The sequence below is a fragment of the Rosa rugosa genome, chromosome 2 (assembly GCF_958449725.1).
Source record: "Rosa rugosa chromosome 2, drRosRugo1.1, whole genome shotgun sequence".
NCBI lineage: Eukaryota > Viridiplantae > Streptophyta > Magnoliopsida > Rosales > Rosaceae > Rosa > Rosa rugosa.
Window position 1 is genome coordinate 19,879,418 of NC_084821.1, and position 19,812 is coordinate 19,899,229.

The 19,812-nt window shown below is 37.2% G+C and overlaps 1 protein-coding gene across 1 annotated transcript; it reads right to left on the reverse strand.

The window, feature by feature from the left end:
- Window positions 1-6,724: 6,724 nt before the first annotated feature.
- LOC133732056 (aquaporin PIP2-4-like) lies at window positions 6,725-8,902 on the reverse strand. Its single transcript, XM_062159511.1, has 4 exons — window positions 8,516-8,902; window positions 7,702-7,997; window positions 7,308-7,448; window positions 6,725-7,209 (listed from the first exon to the last, which is right to left on the reverse strand). Exons 1-4 carry the CDS (start codon window positions 8,808-8,810, stop codon window positions 7,096-7,098), a joined length of 846 nt encoding a protein of 281 aa, XP_062015495.1. The 5' UTR covers window positions 8,811-8,902; the 3' UTR covers window positions 6,725-7,095.
- Window positions 8,903-19,812: the final 10,910 nt, after the last annotated feature.

Consider the following 19,812-nt stretch of genomic DNA (forward strand, 5'->3'; position numbering starts at 1 on the left):
CCAAACCTTAAATAAATGCTACTGTGAAAATCATGACACTCTTCAAAGCTATTCTTTCCCGGCCCCTTTTCTTTATTAACCAACTCCCAATATGCGTCTTTCACCTTCTGTAACAGTAGTCTCTTTCTTGGAGATCTACTAAAGAAATGCACAAGATCCTCGCTTCGTGTTAATGGGCCTCGAAGGCTTCACATGTTTTGGCAATGCACCTTCCACAAATCACAGGAGTCGTTTGAATCTGTTGATCGATACAAAGGAGTTTTTCTATTTACACTTGCAAGGTTAATTGAAGGCTTGACGGATCCAAAACTTTCGATTTTTAACCTTCATTTTCAGTTTGTTTGTAAATTTTTTTTTTTTTTTTTTTTTTTTACACTTCTCAAAGCAGTTCAAAAAAAAAAAAAAAAAATTGGGTTGCAGGGTACGTCTCCAAGTTCCAACCATAACTGCCTAGTGATACACCATAAGTTGGAGAGGCTTGCATTACAGCCAAGTAGTCTTGGATCGAAAAAGCTAGTGAAGAGTCATATATTGATTTATAAGGAAAAGACTGCACACACTAATGCCAAATCGTTTTTCTTTCAAATGGGTAAAGTAGACTAGTAATAATATTGGTGTGTTTAAAATGTGTGGGACTCATTGTTTCTTCCATGACAATGGAGGATACTAAACCTTCAACTCCCACGTTTAGTTTTTTTTTTTTTTTTTTTTCTTCAAAACAGCTAACTAAAGATACCCAGCTCAGATTCACCTAGGTATGACTATGACTTAATGTTTCAGTTGTCATTAAGTTCCATATTGTCAGCATTTCTTGGAGCTCTAGCGACTAAAACCCATAACCTTATTTGAAGAGACATTTGTTATGAAAAATATTGTTGAGTTTTTCCTGACTTTGGGATAAGCAAATTAGTTGGGTTCAAATCAATATGAACCTCGCCTTTGAAGATCATTTTTGCAAAACATCAATGAAGTTGATCAAAGATGATTTCATCGTTCAAATGTAGGGTTTAAAATAATGATGTGATATTAATTGTATTAATCATATGGAGCTACAGATGAAATTATCTTGATTACTACTGTTATCTGAACCTTGGACCAACAGGTATAATCTCATCTAGCCCTCATCAAAAAGCCCGCTGATTAAGTGGGCCGATGGAGGCCCGCCGACCCGGAGGGCCAAAAGCCCGGCCCAGTGGGTAGAGGGCCGGGCATGGTTTAGGGGTTTGAAACCCGGCCCGGCCCGCCAAAAGCCAGTTAGGCCCTGCCCGTAAAAGCCCTCAAACAAAAAATATTATATAAATAACACATAAACTGTTGTGCAGAACACCTAACTTCGCTGAATTACTGGGAACTGCTCGGATGGAATTAGGAGCTCTACCCTATATGCACGGAAAGCCCCATGTGTCTAGTTTCTGAAGAAGTTTACGGTTTGCTATTCTGACTTTTGACGAAGGAGTTATAGCAATTTAAGTGAAGGCAGTTCAGCTTGAACGAGAATCTGCAACACATAAATTGTTGTGCAGAACACCCAACTTCACTGAATTACTGGAACTATTCGGATGGAATTAAGAGCTATACTCTATATACACGGAAAGCTCCATGTGTCTAGTTTCTGAGGAATTTTACGGTTTGCGATTCCGACTTTTCTAGAATGAGTTATGGCAATTTAAGTGAAGGCAGTTCTGCTTGGACGGGAATCTTTAACATCTTTTACAAATTCATGTCTAGAACCGAAATTTATTGAATTACTGAGAACTGCTCGGATAGAATTAGGAGCTGTACCCTATATGCACGGAAAGCCCCATGTGTCTAGTTTCTGAAGAATTTTATGGTTTGAGATTCCGACTTTTCTAGAATGAGTTATGGCAATTTAAGTGAAGACAGTTCAGCTTGGATGGAAATCTGCAACATCTTTTACAAGTTTATGTCTAGAAGGCCCAGCACATATATTTGGAAATATTCAGTGTGACACATCATCATTATATATGTGTGTGTGTGTGTGTGTGTGTGTCTTTGTGTGAGTGTGAATTTGTTGTAATTTGGCTTATGGTGAAATTGGACGTTCTCATATTTCTATATAGAATATGTGCATATATATATAATATGTCATGACTACGGTTGACCGATTCGATTGGATTAGAAAATATGGTGAAATTAGCTAAATTTTTTACCACACTGATAATTTATTATAATAATCTCATCCAACGGTCGGTTTTTTCATTTTATTTGAATTGATAGAGGTTGCCCTTTGGAGTGTATGATATATAAATATAGGTTTATAAGAGTAACTAAGTTTGACCTAGCTGATCAAATTCGAAACGAGAACCAAATTGGCTGGATTTTCTACAACCACCATAAAAACATTACAATCTCTCCATTGAGCAGTTGGTTTCTCCGAATTCATTTTCCATTTCATGGTTGTTTTAGAATGAACCTCAACAATTTAAATGCAATGTATAAGTCAATACAACTTTAGAAGACAAATTGGTATAGGCCAACGTCTTTGTAATTAAAATTGAAGTTTTTATCTTATATTCACGCACATCTATCTATGGAATATTTACAGACGTGATGTGAAAAAATAATCACGTTTCGCGGTCGTCATGCAATCGGTCAACTAAGAAGACATATAAGTGACGACGGTTGACCAATTCGATCGGATTCGAAAATATGGTGAAATTGGCTAAATTTTTTACCACACTCATAATTTATTATAATAATCATATCCAACGGTTGGTTTTTCCATTTTCTTTTAATTGATAGAGGTTGCTTAGGTTTATAAGAGTAACTAAGTTTGACCTAGCTGATCAAATTCGAAACGACAACCAAATTAGCTGGATTTTCTACAACCACCATAAAACATTACAATCTCTCCATCGAGCAGTTGGTTTCTCCGAATTCATTTTCCATTTCATGGTTGTTTTAGAATGAACCTCGACAATTTAAATGCAATGTATAAGTCAATACAACTTTAGAAGGCAAATTGGTATAAGCCAACGTCTTTGTAATTAAAATTGAAGTTTTTATCTTATGTTCACGCACATCCATCTATGGAATATTTACAGACGTGATGTGAAAAAATAAGCACGTTTCGCGGTCGTCATGCAATCGGTCAACTAAGAAGACATACAAGTGACGACGGTTGACCAATTCGATCGGATTCGAAAATATAGTGAAATTGGCTAAATTTTTTACCACACTAATAATTTATTGTAATAATCATATCCAACGGTTGGTTATTCCATTTTGTTTTAATTGATAGAGGTTGCTCTTTAGAGTGTATGATATATAAATCTAGGTTTATAAAAGTAACTAAGTTTGACCTAGTTGATCGAATTCGAAACGAGAACAAAATTGGCTGAAATTTTTACAACCACCATAAAATATTACAATCTCTCCATCGAGTGGTTGGTTTCTTCAAATTCATTTTCCACTTCATATTTGCTTTAGAATGAACCTCAACAATTTAAATGCAATGTATAAGTTATACAACTTTAGGAGGCAAATTGGTATAGACCAACGTATTTGTAATTAAAATTGAAATTTTTATCTTATGTCCACGCACATCTATCGATGAAATATTTACAAACGTGATGTAAAAAAATAAGCACGTTTTGCGGTCGTCACGTCATCAGTCAACCAAGAAAACATACAAATAACTATGGTTGACCAATCCGATCGGGTTCGAAACCATGGTGAAATTGACTAAATTTTTAACCACACGCATAATTTATTGTAATAATCACATCCAACGGTCGGTTTTCCTATTTTCTTTGAATTGATAGAGGTTGCTCTTTGGAATGCATGATATATAAATATAGATTTATAAAAAAATTAGTGTCTTTAAATATTTATTATAAATAAAGCCCACAAGACCCGTCCATAAAAAGCCTGCAAGGTCCGGCCCGGCCCAGCCTAAAAAAGCCCGCAAGGCCCGCTTTATATGAACGGGCTTGGATCATTCGATTTACAATAAATCCCGGCCCGCTATTAGTTAAAAATATAGTAAGACCCGGCCCGTTGACGAGGCCTAATCTCATCACGCTGGCACTATACAAGACTACAAAATTTAGATTGAAATTGGGAATCTTCCAAAACCATCTGAATTTCATAATCTCAGAATTATAATGCAGATAGAACAAACTGAAGTTAATTTAAAAAATTTCCACCAAAAAGAAACTAGTAGCTCATGACCACAATAACACCATTCTGTGAGCCTCTATTTATAAACCCAGAAAAACTACATTATCTGAACTTTCCATACCCAAACAGACAGTCAGACAATACAGACATGGGTAGTATTAGTGACACAGAAAGCTAGAAATCAAATATTCCTATTGCTTTCACCCCAAACCGACCACCAAAACAGATAATTGTTAATTAATTTCTCTGTGGATTAATTACCTGCGTAATGAATTAATGGTAGATAATACCGTGACATCAGTGCATTATTTGAAAAAGTAGTATTCCTGCATTTACAGGTCAGTACTCTAACAAAGCATTAATTATCATGTTCTAGACTTCTAGCTGGTTAGATAAAATAGTAAAATACCAATAGTTGATACAACAAGAAATCTTTATTCATGTACTTGGTATGTTCATCCAATTGTTTTAGTTTTGCTCTTTCTCTTAATAGTAAAATACCAATACCAATATATAGTCTGTCATCGAAAAAAAAATACCAATAGTTGATACAACAAGAAATCTTTATTTTATGTACTAACTGAATTTTCTTAAGAGTTGTTGCGGCAATTGTTTGAGTGAGGCTTTAACACATACCAAGTACCTTAAGAAAATACTAACGTACCCCATGGCCCCAAATTAGACTACTTTTTAGATAAACAGAAGTAATTTGTTATAGGGTTTTGACTAGAGTTGTCACTTGGTTTGGTAATTTTGTTATAGGGTTTTGACTAGAGTTGTCACTTGGTTTGGTAATTACCATACCGACCGAATACCAAACGATGTTTTAAGTTTGGTAAACCGACTTTTTATTAACCGAGACCGATAAAATCAAAATCGAAATCGAAAATTACCGAAAAAGTTTGTTTGGTTTTGGTAAATACCGAATCTACCGATTATCTTATATTAACTTTATATACTATGATTTTCAATACATATACGTGTATATTAAGAAATAAACAAAAAAAATTTCATAATAGTATGAACTTTACTACATATACTACATTAATAGTACATGTATTTTAAGTAACATAGTCACAGATTGTTAAATAACCTAGTTTTATAGAAAATTGTTAAAACTTGATGTCATTTATACAAAATAAAGCTATAATTAGTATATGTTTACAAAATTTACGATTATAAAATTAAAAAATCTAATTTTGTTCATTATAATTTTTATTTCAAAGAATTAGTTGTCCTAAATAGGAGATTTCTCATAATTAAAGCGCTTCTAATTATATATTTAGTGAGTATAACAACAGATACTAACGTCTAATGAAGCTTATTAACTTTTATTATTTCTTAACTGTCATAAATATACAAAAGAGCTAAGATATACACGAACATTATCCATTGAATAAAAACACTTCACACATAACTCTCCAGAAAAGCCTTGAGCTTTCTTTAGCAAACATCTCTCATCACAAGCATAGTGCAAGAGCAAACAGTCCATAGATTAAGCCAATATGTGCATCAGTGCATCATAAAGCAGCTAAAGCATTTTACCTACTTATTCCTAGAAAACGACCAGAAAGCATAAAATATGGACAAGATAAGGTAGACTAATCACCAGAAAAACTATATTCCAATGAACATCCCACCTTTTATAAAAGCAAAGAACCTCCTATCTCTACTGACCTCACCTCACCTAACCCATATATTGTATTGTCCCTTTAACAACTGTGACAGATAATAATGCATCATCATCTATCTCACTCTCCGGAACCGCCACCACAAAACTGACAAAAGCCAACGTCTTATTATTATTATTTTGCATGTTTTATCACTCTTTGCACAACAACTATTAAACTATGCTACTAATTTAACCGTCTTATCATCAACACCCTTGATTATGAAATAAATATATAAATTATATATAAATGATTGAGGATAAGAATGATTGAGGATATAAATTATATATAGCTACGATTACACTTCAGCCACAATATATATATATATATATATATATAGAGAGAGAGAGAGAGAGAGAGAGAGAGAGAGAGATAAAACTTTTCATTGTGGATTCAAGCTTTGATCCGAAAGAGATGAGCCAGAAGGCTTCTAGTGTGTTCAAAAGTTTCGTTATTTTCACCATCACACATAGATCTCTTGTATTTATTAAGAAAAATATTGAACTACTCATGTAAACCTAGCTATATTCATGCTAGTCATTGTGAACCAAAATGGAGGGAAAAGTTCACATCTACTGTAATAATAAGCATCTAGTTAAATCACAAGGTAGAAAACAAAGGATAAATTTTCTTAAATTATGGTTTTAGGTACTGAAGAGCAAATGGACCTAAGCATAGGGACCAAAATTATAATTTTGCCCAAATAATGTACTTAAAGTAATAAAGTTAGTGTATCCTTTAAAATTTCATTCTCTCACTACTCAAAGGCTCCATTTTGAAAGCAATGTGGGGAAAAAGTTTACTTTAAGAGAGACCCATTATCTATTGACATAAAACCTGATCCATCTGATCAGGGTGATTAGTATTAATTAGTTTACTAATTAACCATGAAATGTATAACTAGAAGATGATTGACACCAGACAACACAACCCAGATTTCATTAACTTTATCTGCTGGCATCAACAACATCATGAAAACACCCACTTACAAGTGAAAATAGTAATTAAATTAAAGATAAGGATACACATGCAGAAGAAATGACAACAGCACATACATACTTGCAAAGAAAGAAAAGATAGAGATCACAAAATACACCCTTGCCCAAACAAAGCCATGTTTATCTACAAATTTCCATGACCCTCCAATTTTTGTCCTTCCAATTTTTGAGCCATGAGAGAGACAGACTTGCAATCCTTAATTTGTTGCTATTATTCTCTTAGAATTTAAGACCATCTCCATCTCCATCTTTTGAAATCAAGCATGGGTGGAAATCATGCTTAATTAAGCATTGCTCCTGAAAGACCCTAGGGCCTTAATTGCTCCTGCTCTCAGAACAAATTGGTGGTAAAAGGCAGCAATGGCAGCTCCAATGAAAGGTCCAACCCAGAACATCCACTGAAAATAGGGTAAAGTATCCGTGATTAGAAACCACAAAATTTTTTATAAGAAAACAGTCAATTAATTGGAAAATGGAACAAGCATATTATACTTACTTGGTCATCCCAGGCTTTGTCTTGGTTGTAGATGACAGCAGCTCCAAAACTTCTAGCAGGGTTGATACCAGTGCCAGTAATGGGAATGGTGGCCAAGTGAACCATGAAAACAGCAAATCCAATGGGAAGTGGTGCCAAGACCTTTATTCAAGAACAAAAAACATATTCAAATGGTTAGTAAACAAAATTTTATGAAATGGATCAATGAACAAGTAACCTCCACCATCAAATTGCTTTACATGGATCCAAGTCAGCAATTTTGAAACCAAAGTGCAAAGTTCTCTTTTTAGATATTTAACATGTTATGGTATCAAATAATATTACACTAATGTCCGAAAATATTATATATGTCAAACTATATACGACTGAAGGAGAATGGTCGTTAGGTGCTTACAGGAACATGGGAGTCTCTGGCGTTTCTCTTAGGGTCAGTGGCAGAGAACACAGTGTATACAAGAACAAAGGTGCCGATGATCTCAGCCGCCAATCCGATGCCCTTGCTGTACCCAGGGGACAACTCATTGGCTCCACCACCATGCTCGACGTACAAGGTCTTCTGCCAGGCCTTGACCAACCCTACACCACTGATAGCACCCAGACACTGTGCAACTATGTAGAGCACAGCCCTGAGGAGCGACACCTTGCGTGCCAAGAGGAGCCCGAAAGTCACAGCTGGGTTGATGTGTCCTCCTGCAATTGTCACAAGCATTTCATCAGTCACTCGGAATGCACAATTAAACCCTCAAATTTCAACTTCCTTTCAATATCTCAGCAACCAAACAATAAATTAAAACCTAAGTAATGTGTTGGTCCTAAATTTTCATTTTATCCTTATAACTTGGGGGTCCTAATTGCCAACTTTGTACGTGATTGAGGTGATGAAATATTTTTTTTTCCCTTCAAAGTTCAAAGATTGTCTGTCCTTTAGTTGAATGATTGAGAAAAAAGACATCACTACCCCTCCATGCTAATTTCACCTGTAAGTGAAGTGTCTCTTCATGGAAAATGTTTTTGTTGAGATAGTGCTTTTGTTAGCAGCACTTTTGTTAGAAGCAGTTACACAATTTTACAGAAAATCTAAGTGCTAATTATGTACGGGAATAAAACACTAAGGAGTACTTTTGTAATCTAAAAAGCACACACCAAACGTAGCCCAAGCAAAAGACCTAGTTTGGCAATAATGTTATAGGAAGTTAACGATGACTTACCGGAGATACCGGCGGTGCAGTAAACAAGGACGAAGATCATGCCACCGAAGGCCCAAGCGATACCGAGAATCCCAACACCGCCGCACTGGTCGAGTTTGCTCTGTTCTTTGTACCCAATCACAGTCAAAACCGTGATGTAAAGGAACAGAAGCGTAGCAATGAACTCTGCGATGACAGCTCTGTAAAATGACCATTTGGTCAGCTCCTCGGCGTCAAAAAGAGGAGTAGGAGGAGGGTCATGGTAGTCCTTTGCCGCAAACTCACTGTGCTCAGCTCCCTCAACATCTTTCGCCATGGCCTTAGCTGTGAGCGGGTGTAATTAGAAATAAACAAGGGAGAAGAAGAAGAAGTGGTTGTGTTTGTGTGTGGATGGAGAATAGTGGGAGTGTACAGGGGTATATATGGGGTCACATAGAGTGCTTGCTAAGCAATAATTAAGAAGATGATTAGAGATAATTATATTTTTTTGCCGCCCATAATTAGTCCATATTTATTAGCTTGGTTTCGCTTGCAAGGGCCCCTCTTTGTCTTCCAACGGCTCCTAAAAAAGCTATGCGGTATTGAAGTGATTCAATTTCTCACCGTTGTTCATCAATTTTTGGGACTAATCTATAAGAAAAAGGTCCTATAGACCCAAAAAATAAAAGAGAGTTGGTGCAATAATGAAAATAGCTAGGCTTAGTAATATTAAATGGCAAACTATGTGGTAGGTAGAATAATAACAAGTGTTAAACGGTCATCTAGACCCACAAAAAAGGATGCAACGGTCTAATGCCACTCGCGTACATTTTCCTTGTTGGTTTGACTTTGCTTTGCTTGGTGGCCACAAACTTTTACATATCAAAGATTGTTACTTTTCCTTCCCTTCTAAAACAGAAAATGTAAGACTTGAATTTACATTTCTTGTTGTATACATAAATCTTGTGATAGCTAGGGGTTTAGAAGCTTTGATTAGAGAACACTTTATCGTCACAAGATTTCAATTTTATGCAATCTTCATTCTAGCTCTCTTTTTTCTTCTTTTGCCACTGTAGATAAAGCATCCGATACATGGAAGGTCATTATCATCCACAAGAAGCTCTCCATGTGGCACAAGTTAAGGAGAGAGTGCAATGACAATTTTAAGTACGTAAGAGATAATGAAACCCTAATGAGTTGGAGAATTTCTCACCTACAACATATTATACTAGCCTTCTTCATACATGCTCTGCATGTGTAATAATTTTTCTTTAAGAAAAAAAAATGAAATAAAATAGTTATTGCAGAGAGAAAATAGTGGGAGAAAAAGTAGGGGTTGTGGGATCATTTCTTTTTTATTTTCTAATAAAAATTTATTTTATAATTATCTAATTTACCCTTGTGATTTAATTTATTCTTAAAGTTTTTTAATATTCCAAGGTTAAATCTGTCAAAATTTTCAATTTTGGCTAACAAAGCCTCTTCTCTTAATAATAGTATAGATAATCATAAGCAGTAAGTCTGTACTTTTTTTGTTTTCTGGACTGACAGTAAGTCTATCCTTTGGTATTCAATAATCTTAGAAGCATTCTCTCCAAAAGGTTTAGTTATTTTATTTTGATAAACAAAAAGTCTAATTATTATATCCTTAAACGTATTGTCATATGTTGGCGCATAATGGTTTTCCAGAAGAACTTATCTGGAATATTCTACCTAAAATCAAACTGTGAGTTGTGTTTATTGATCTCATTCATCATTGCAATTATAAGATTGCTAATGCATTTCTTTTCGTAAAATACTTACATAACTACAAATGCATGTTGGATTCTAGCATCAGATCATTAGAATTATAAGAATTCAAAGAAAACAGGTTAATTCCAATTTTTGAAATGAGTGGTGTGGTTGCCTTAATACCTTGATTAATGAAATTACAGAATACAATGGGGGACGTAAAGTTTAAAATCCAAATTACAATAAGCATCAAGAGAACGCCCTGAAATAATACCAGTAGTCTCCACTAAATCTATGTATTCTAATAAGCACCAATTACCAAAGAGTGCATAACTGGCTACTCTATTTCCTTTAACATAGCGGTGACATAATGGAAAGATTAATCTATCACGAAGAAGCATCATTACAAATAGCACAGCTTTCCTACTATGTTGCCTCACAGAAACACATCCGGCGACACTCCATTTTATCATTCCACTAGGAGGTTGCGTCCATTTGATCAAGTAAACAGCTCGTCGCCTCGCTAGGCCAGACACGACACACTGAGTGTACATACCAGGACCAAGCACACATCGCCCTATCATATAGTGATAGGGACTTATTGCCGACATAAAGCCACATATTACTAAACATAAAATGCAATAAAACATAAAAGAAATAAAGTAATAAAAACATAAAAGAAACAAAGTTTTGGACTAGAGCCCAAACCTAGGCCCAGACCCAAAAGTCACCGAGCCCAAACCAAGAAAGAAGGCTACATATGTCACCCCTCCTCCATATAGCACACAGAGCTCCCGCCGTCCCACCATCGATGGCATACCCGCCGCCCCGAGCAACCTCAGGCAGTCCTCCACCCCTCATCCTCCCTATCATGCCGGACAACATCACCGCCAATAGATACTGATCCAATCCGATCAAGGAGATGGTTGCAGATGTGTCACGCCCCGAATTTCGAATAAAGGAATTCTAATCCGAAACGCGATAACTTAACAAGCACAAGAAAAACACATATAAAATTTTTCATTTAAACTAAGCAACAAACAAATTGAACTCACAATGCCAACACCGACTCGTTCTTTAGAGTCACATATTACATTACAGATAGTTTACAAATTAAACTGAATGACAATTCAATAAGTAAACACACCCACCACAACTCACTACACAGCGGAAGACTTAAAACTAAGAGTACCCTTCGACGTCCACGCTACCGAACGTATACCTCAGCTTCGACGACGATTAATCGATATTCTAACTTGCACAATAAACCCTACACCATGGAATAGTGCACCGGGTTGAAGCAACAAATCCGATAAGCTTTTGCAAGCTCGTGTGAGTAAACTCAATTAAAATGACTCACGTCATGCATGCTTATAATTTCTCAACTCGTGAGATAAATTAAAGCAACAACATTTAACTCCGCAAAACACAACCAAACATACAATCACACTAGGTAAAAATTAGTAATCCCTGCATAGAAAATTAGTTCAGGAGATCACCTAAAATCACACAACTCAAAATCATAGTAATCTATGCGTGTATTTTAGTTAAGGAGATTACAATTAAATCAAACAACTGAATTTATAGTAATCTAAATCCCACGTATAAATTAAAGAAAGAACACCAGAAACATTCTCCGAAAACTACGTACTCATGATGCAGTAACACAGTTATCACCATGACCGCACAAATACAACAGACTACGTACTCATGATGAAGTAACTCAGTTACCACCAGGACCGCAAGCATACAAACAGACTAGAGCTCTACTGAATCGTAACCTGTCACCTCGGCCGAGGTTCAGCCTTACAATATTTTTGCACCCAGGTTACCACTGTAACCTACAGACTTCAAACCCTTCGACCCTCGGAACAAGACATTTAAAGAAATCCAACACGACTCACAATTGTCACACCATAACTTCAAATCACTCTTTCAACAATATAAATCATCAAATATACCTCCGGCATGAGTAAATGTTCAATTCAATAACATGAATGAAATCACTACAAGTCTACATATCACAATGCCACACCATCCAGATATATATATATATATATATATATATATATATATATATATATATATATATATTCCACGTAAATATATATATGTAGTCATTCACGCAGGAATGACCACTAATACCAACTATAGTTTATACGTATTAAACCCAAGAAATTCATTTTATACTTGAATTCATTTTTTTTACCTGTGAGCCGTAGCCCTATGAACCGTAGTCGATCGAACTCATATTATTTCAAACAAATCTTTATTTTCGAAAACGATTTACAATTATCAATCAATTCCAACAATTAAATAACTCGGTTCGTAAATGAACCACGTGAGATTTACTCACCTCAAAATCCAGCTGCGTCTTCATACGCTATACGAGATATGCAAGTGTAACAATCCGTCTAAACAAGTTCGTCAAACACCTAATAAAATACGACCTCGATTTAGTACCCGAACACTAGAAACAATTAATTTCCAAACTCCCAAATCAATCCAACAATCCGAAAGTAACGCCAATTGAGGCGAAACTTTATCCGAGACAACCTAAAGTCTTCGGAACACTTCTACAGTCAATATAACAAAACTACAAGTCGATCGGACGGCTGGATCCTCACGGATCAAACATCGATCGAACCGAAAACCCTAAAACTTTGAAAATTCATAACTTGCTCATACGATTTCCAAAAATTACAAACTATATATCGAAATGATCGTATCGATGTGTAGATTAAAAAGAGGAACCGAAAACCCTAAAACTTTGAAAACCCTGAACCTTACGGAAAACACCACCACAGTGGCGGCCGGCCCAAAGTCAAAAATTGACAAAACTTCCTAAACAAAAGATCTTTATCTCAACTCCAATTACAACTTTCATAACTAGCACAAAGTCTGAATCAAAGTCATTTGGCCAGAATTTAGCTCGCAAGTTTTGAAAACCGATGAACCCTAGATTCCCAATCTTCCAAATTTGAGCTCCACAGGTTGAATCGTTGCAAGTCACCTTGGGAGAAAGCTTCTACGTACTCTGGGCTTCAAAAGCCCCCAAGAATAACCGCTTGAGGTGACCAGAATCCTGAGCTCCGATCTGAGCGATTTGCAGCGCCACCGCCTATCTTTCCGGCCTTGTAGCGCCGTGCACGGGCCAACCCATGCCGTGAAACTTCCCAGACTTAGAGATGGGACTGAGGCGAAGAGAATGGAAGAAACGATTTGTCGATTGGTGGCCGGAGGAGGGAGAACGAAGCCGGCAAAGTTAGTTGGGCGAAACTGGGCTCGGGACCGAAGAGAGAGAAAAAGTTTCCCTTTTCGGAAATTATGATTTTCTGATATTTTTTTTCGGATTTTTCCTATATATCCCAAAATGGAAACTTTTTCCGATGGTCATAACTTCTTCATACGAACTCCGATTCTCGCATTCCATATATCTACGAATTCGTATCGACGCGCTCTGCGACTTTCATGAAGGAAGTTCTCGCAGAATCTAAACGTATAAAAAGCAACCCTTGAATCAAAGCATTCGAGCGAATAATTGTCCGAAACACTTCCGCTCTACCCTCGAACCACGAAATCGTACCAACGAACACTTATTAATTCCAGGAAACATTTAGAAATTAATAATGAATTTCCGGGGTCTGACAAGATGCAAGTGGCTCCAATCAACCTGAGCCAGATCGGAGAATTCTGATCTGATCTGAGCCCTTCAGATCCCGCTCTTGCCACCACCAACTCGTCACCACCAGGCGACCTCACCTTCCGCCATCCACCCTTCGCTCTCGCCGATACCAACCCACGCTACTCTTCCCCTACGGCACCTCTGCGCGATCTAAACAACGAAGCCACCATGCAGTCTTCCCTCCGACTTGACACTCATCTACCACCGAACACTCGGTCCATCTCTCGCCCGTCCGACAATGCTGCCACTAGGGCATGCAGTCGAACCGGGCATACATCCCAATCGAAGCTGACCAAGCACGTGCGGCGCTTTCTTAGTCAGAGAAAAAAACTTCATCTTGCTAGTCTATTAGCATGACTAATTCCAATTTAAGATGATGATGAAGTGAATATGACTAAATTTTCTAATCCATTCTTTTATAGTGTAAACTATAGACCACAACAATTATACGTAACAACTAACAAGTAAATGCTTCTACCAAGCCCTCATCTAGTTGAAGATTTTAAAAGCAATTTCAGAGTTCATAGCATATGTTGCAATTCAAGTGCTATGTTTGAAGTTTCATGATTTGATCTAGCTAGAAAAGCAAAATCTTATGCGCCGCCTACTGTGTGTAGCACTGTCAAGCTCCGGTAGTGCAGTAGGTATCCTTTGGCCGTGCTACAAGGCAGCATTTTGGTATGAAATTTTTGAGGGATCGTGAATATCGAGACTCAGGCTTTGATTGACCTTGTCCATGCTCGTAAACCAAGTTTCATTTTTCTCTCTAAAACCCTAGCACAGAAAAACTTTATTGATTTCATCACTCGTCATCTTAGTTTTAAGGACAATATTTGTTTTCCATTGTAGAAGGGGCAAGAAGGAGTTGCTTTGATTTGTAATGATGACACTCATGCAAGCCTAAATACATACTCTCCCAACCACATTGATGTGGCCAAACAAATGGAGATTTACAAGAATTTATGGTGTTGCGGCAAGAGATGGATGACATAGAACTTGGTCTCTGAAAAGAACTCTAGCCGCTGAAAATTGCAACCTCTCATGGTTAATTGCAAGAGATTTCAATGAAATTATGTCAAAAGTTGACAAATCAAGAGGACATCTGATGGCTGCAGCTCTAATGGCAACTATTAGAAGAACAATGGCTGATTGTGGTCTCATTGATATGGGCTTTATAGGTAGTAGATACACATGAAACAACAAGTTCACTAAAGAGTGCCTAGATAGAGGTTTTCATACCACACAATGGAGGAGTTGGTTCCCTTACAGTAGAGTTCTTACCCTAAATCCTATTGAATCGGATCATTGCCCTCTGTTAATTGATGTTAGTACTGAAAAGCTTCATTATCAGGAAGTTACAATGCTATTCCGGTTTGAAGAGATGTGGCATGAAAATCCGAATTCCAATGTTATTATACAGAAAGAATGGGCACAACCATCTATAGACAATGCTTTTCAACAGTTAGGGTTTAAAATCAAAACAACAGGGCACAAACTTATGCAATGGCACAAGAATGAGCTTGATAGATAGAAACCTAAATTCTGTGTGATTCAAGAAAAGCTCAATGATATCATGAAACTACTTTTCTCTCTGGAACAGTATGAGGAGCAAAGGCTGTTGTATGTCAAACATAGTCAACTTTCGGCTCACTAGGAGAAATATTGGAAGCAGAAATCTAGGGCAGTTTAAAGATGACAATAAAAACTCTGCTTATTTTTGTCCGCATGCTAGCAACAGGAAAAGCGTAAACATTATCAAAGGACTTAATAATGAATAGAGTTAATGGCAATCTAAACTAGCTGAAATATGAAGATTGCTTTTGACCTACTTTAAAACTGTTTTTACAACAGAGGACAGTAACAGTGAGGCCATCAAAGCTGTTTTGAATGCCACACCTACGAAAGTAACGATAGAGTTGAATGATGCTTTCATGAAACCCTATACTTATGAGGAGATAAAAGCTGCTCTATTTCAAATGCATCCTTTTAAAAGTCTAGAAGTATTGGCATATTGTTAATATTAGGCCTAGGCTCGGTCCCAGCCCGAGGGTCAATATGCCAAGCCGGGGACCGAGCCCGAAGTTTTCGAGTCGGTCTCAGATCAAGCTTTCCGGAAGTGAGGACCAGAGAGAGACCGGAATGAGTTTTTCAGACCGGGTTTTCGGGCCTGTTGCACCATCTTGAGATTTGGAACATCCTGTTGCACCATCTGATCTAAGATCTGGAAACTGAAACTTCTCGATCTGCAACTCTGTTTACATCAACTCATGAACCGAAATTTGAGGTATGGAGAAATAGAAATGAAAACTTGAATATCTAAGATGACGAAAGTCATAGCTAGAAGAAGAAAAAGTAGGTATGAATAGAGAATAAGAGAGGAGATGAGAGGAGAAGAAGAAGAAGAAGAAGAGGATGTGCGGCAGTGAAAAGAGGAAGAGAGAGAGGAGGGTAATAGCCTAAGTATTATATAGTTAATAGAAAATGTCAGTAAACGGGCCTTCGGGCTTTTTTTTTTTTCTTGATTTCTTAGGCCCGGGCCCGGACCGTTTATATTGCTTTCTGGCCGGGCCTTGCAAAATTATAAAATTATTTTTTAAAGCCCAAACTGTTTGGGCCGGTCCTGGGCCAATTTTCGGGTTTTCGGGCTAAATGCCCAGCCCTAGTTAATATGTCCCCATTCTTTTTCCATAAGTATTGGCATATTGTTAGCATGGATGTATGCTCTGTTGTTCGAATTATTTTAGAAAAAGGAAAGGTTTGGAATGAATCCAATTTGACTCATTTATGCTTAATACCTAAAGTCAAAAACCCTAAAGATGCTGTTGTTTAGACCTATAGCCATGAGTAATATAATCTGCAGAATCAAGTCTAAAGTTGTGGCAAACAGGCTAAAGCAATGGTTTGTAAGAAATCATATCACCATTACAGAGTGCTTATGTTATAGGCCGCTTGATTTCAGACAATACTTTGGTAGCTACTGAGGGCTGCACACTTTATGCATCAACTTAAGCGCTAAGAAAAAAGGTTTTTCTCTTTAATACTGGACATTAGTAAGGCTTATGACTACCGTTAATGGCAGTTCTTACTAGCTATGTTAACAAAGTGGGGATTTAATTATGCATGGATTACAATGATTATGAATTATGTGACCTCTATCAGTTATTCTATCCTGATCCAAGGAGAGCCAACTTCATAGATTATACCTACAAGAGGGATCAGGCAAGCCCCTGATCACCCTATCTTTTCATCCTCTATGAAGAAGGTCTCTCTGCATTGATAACAAAAGCAGTTCAGGATAATGTCATTGTTGGTCTCAAAATGTGCTCTCAAGCTTCCACCCTTCACTATTTATTCTTTGTTGATGATAGCTTTTTGTTTGGTATTGCCAATGAAGCAGAGTATTATGGTTATAGAAACATTCTTGACATCTATGAGAAACCTTCTGGACAAAAGGTAAATTTTCAGAAAAGCAGTCATATGTTTAGTAACAATGCCAAGATGATACACAAGTTGGTCTCCATTCTAGCTGTAAAGGTGTTGATGAGCATGATAGGTATCTTGGACTACCATTGAGACTTGGGAAGTCGAAAACAACCATCTTGAGTATATCAAAGAAAAGCTAACCAAGAAGTTGATTAGTTGGAATTAAACAATCCTTATTTATGCAAGGAGATTCCAATAAAAGATGTTGCTCAAACTATGCCTTTGTATGCAATGAACTGATATTTACTGCCAAAGGGGTTATGTGATGATATTCATCAATTGTGTGCTTCCTTTTTTTGGGGTGATACAGATGAAAAGAAAAGGATACGCTAGAGAAGTTGGGAAAGAATGTGTCTTACCAAACGTGAAGGAGGTATGAGTTCTAAAAATATCTATGCTTACAATTTAGCTATGCTTATTAAATAGGGATGGAGACTTATCTTAATCCTCAATATTTGATTGCTAGACTCTACAAGGCAAGATATTTTTCATATTGTTCATTCTGGGAAGCGAAAGTTGGTGAATCACCATCTTTCTCATGGAGAAGTATTCTCAATGGTAGACCAATTCTGCAAGCTGGAGTATAGTTAAAATTTGGTGAAGAAATACAAGTAAACATTTGAAATGATAAATGGATCCTTGTGTGCCCTCAGTACCAAGTTCAAAGGCCTGGAAATACTAATTTGGAAATGGTAGCAAATCTAATCAATGAAGATGTAGAGGATGGATACCTACATCTGTTAATGATCTCTTTCCCCATGATATTGTAGAAAAAATTATTTGCATTTCTTTAAGCCGGAGTACGAGCAATGATAAACTTATTTGGAGTTTGGAAAAGAAGGGTTTCTACTTTGTCAAGCCTGCATATTGGATTGCTTGTGAACATGTGCTCCAAAATGTCATCACTTTCACTTCCAATGGTGATCCTTTTAAGGAGTTATAGAAGAGAGTTTGGAAAGCAAAAGTCCTTGAAAAAGTGCATATTTGCATTTAGAGAGCTTGTAACAATCTCTTACTCACAGGAGAAAGATCTCTCACAAAAGGTTACAATAGTGATACTACCTGCATGCTTTGTTCTCACTCACTTGAAGACAATGCTCACATGTTTTATAAGTGCTCTATTGATTTAGCAATATTATATGTTCCACCTTTTAATCTGCAAGAAAGTTTACTGCGTTCCCTAAACTTTAATGAGTGGATGCTTGAGTGAGCCTTGAATCTTAAACTTGATATTTTTCTAAAGTTACTAATGATTATTTGGGCAATGTGAAAGAAAGAAATAATGTTGTATGGCCTTTAACTAGACAAACTGCACAAGACATTGTTTTGAGCAGTTTTGCTTGGCTAGATGAGTTTCAAAAGGCTAGGGCTACTGACTGTAAAGTAGTGAAGCTAGCACAGAAAGAAATGGATGTCGGTTGTTCAAGGTGCCCTAAAACTGTACGTGGATACTTTGTTCTTACCAAATCAAACTCATGGTGGAGTTGGAGGAGTCTTACGGGACTCTGCAGGGCAGTTTAAAGCTCCTTTTATTCGCCGTATATTGCATACATCATCACCAAAACAGTACGAAGTTCTAGCAATACGAGAAGGCCTTGATTTACTATATTGACTTCAAACACAAAATGTGGTCCTTGAAAGTGACTGCACAGAAGCTATCCCTAGCCTGAAGCCTTATGCACAGATTATGAACTCCTAGAAAATGGGAGACTTATTAATGACATCTAGCATGCTTTAAGAAGACTGTAGGGAGTATAGATTTACTATGCTCCTAGATCTTGCAATGCAATTGCACACTGCTTGGCAGGTATAAATTTTGAACTAAACAAGGCAATGTTTGAATTGATCAGGCACCCGAGTGTATTCTTGATGTGTTCGAATATGATTGTAAACAACTCATTTGAGTTCATCTAATAAAAGTTCTTTCATTTTTTTTCCAACAATTAATAAAGACATCATTTTTAGAATGGGCTGCATGCGCTTGCTTAGCTTCTAGTGAGATTCATGCTTTGTCTGACGACAGGCCCTCGTGGCGGCGGCGTCAGACGGGCCATAGTGGACCGCTTGTCCGGCGGGAGATGGGTGTCTAGTTGGGGAGATGGTTGTGCGGTGTCGGTATCCGGATTGCGTGTAGGTTCTGTCGGGGAAGAGAGGGGTGAGATTGGCGGATGCGGGGTGGGGCTGGTATCGACCTCACCACAAGTAGAGTGCGATCGATTGGAGTTGTGGTTCGATTGATTCAAATTGGATCGGAGTGTTCCAATCTGGTTTGGGTTGGTTGGAGGCATTTGCGTCGGTGATCATCTTGCTGATCAGGTCGGGTTAGTTTCAATCTGGTTAGTTTCCATTGGCAGTGTTGCTTATTAGTGTGATGGAGAGGATGTAGGGACGGAGGGACTGCTGGTGCTTGCTCGGCGCAGTGGCTAATGGTGGGACGATG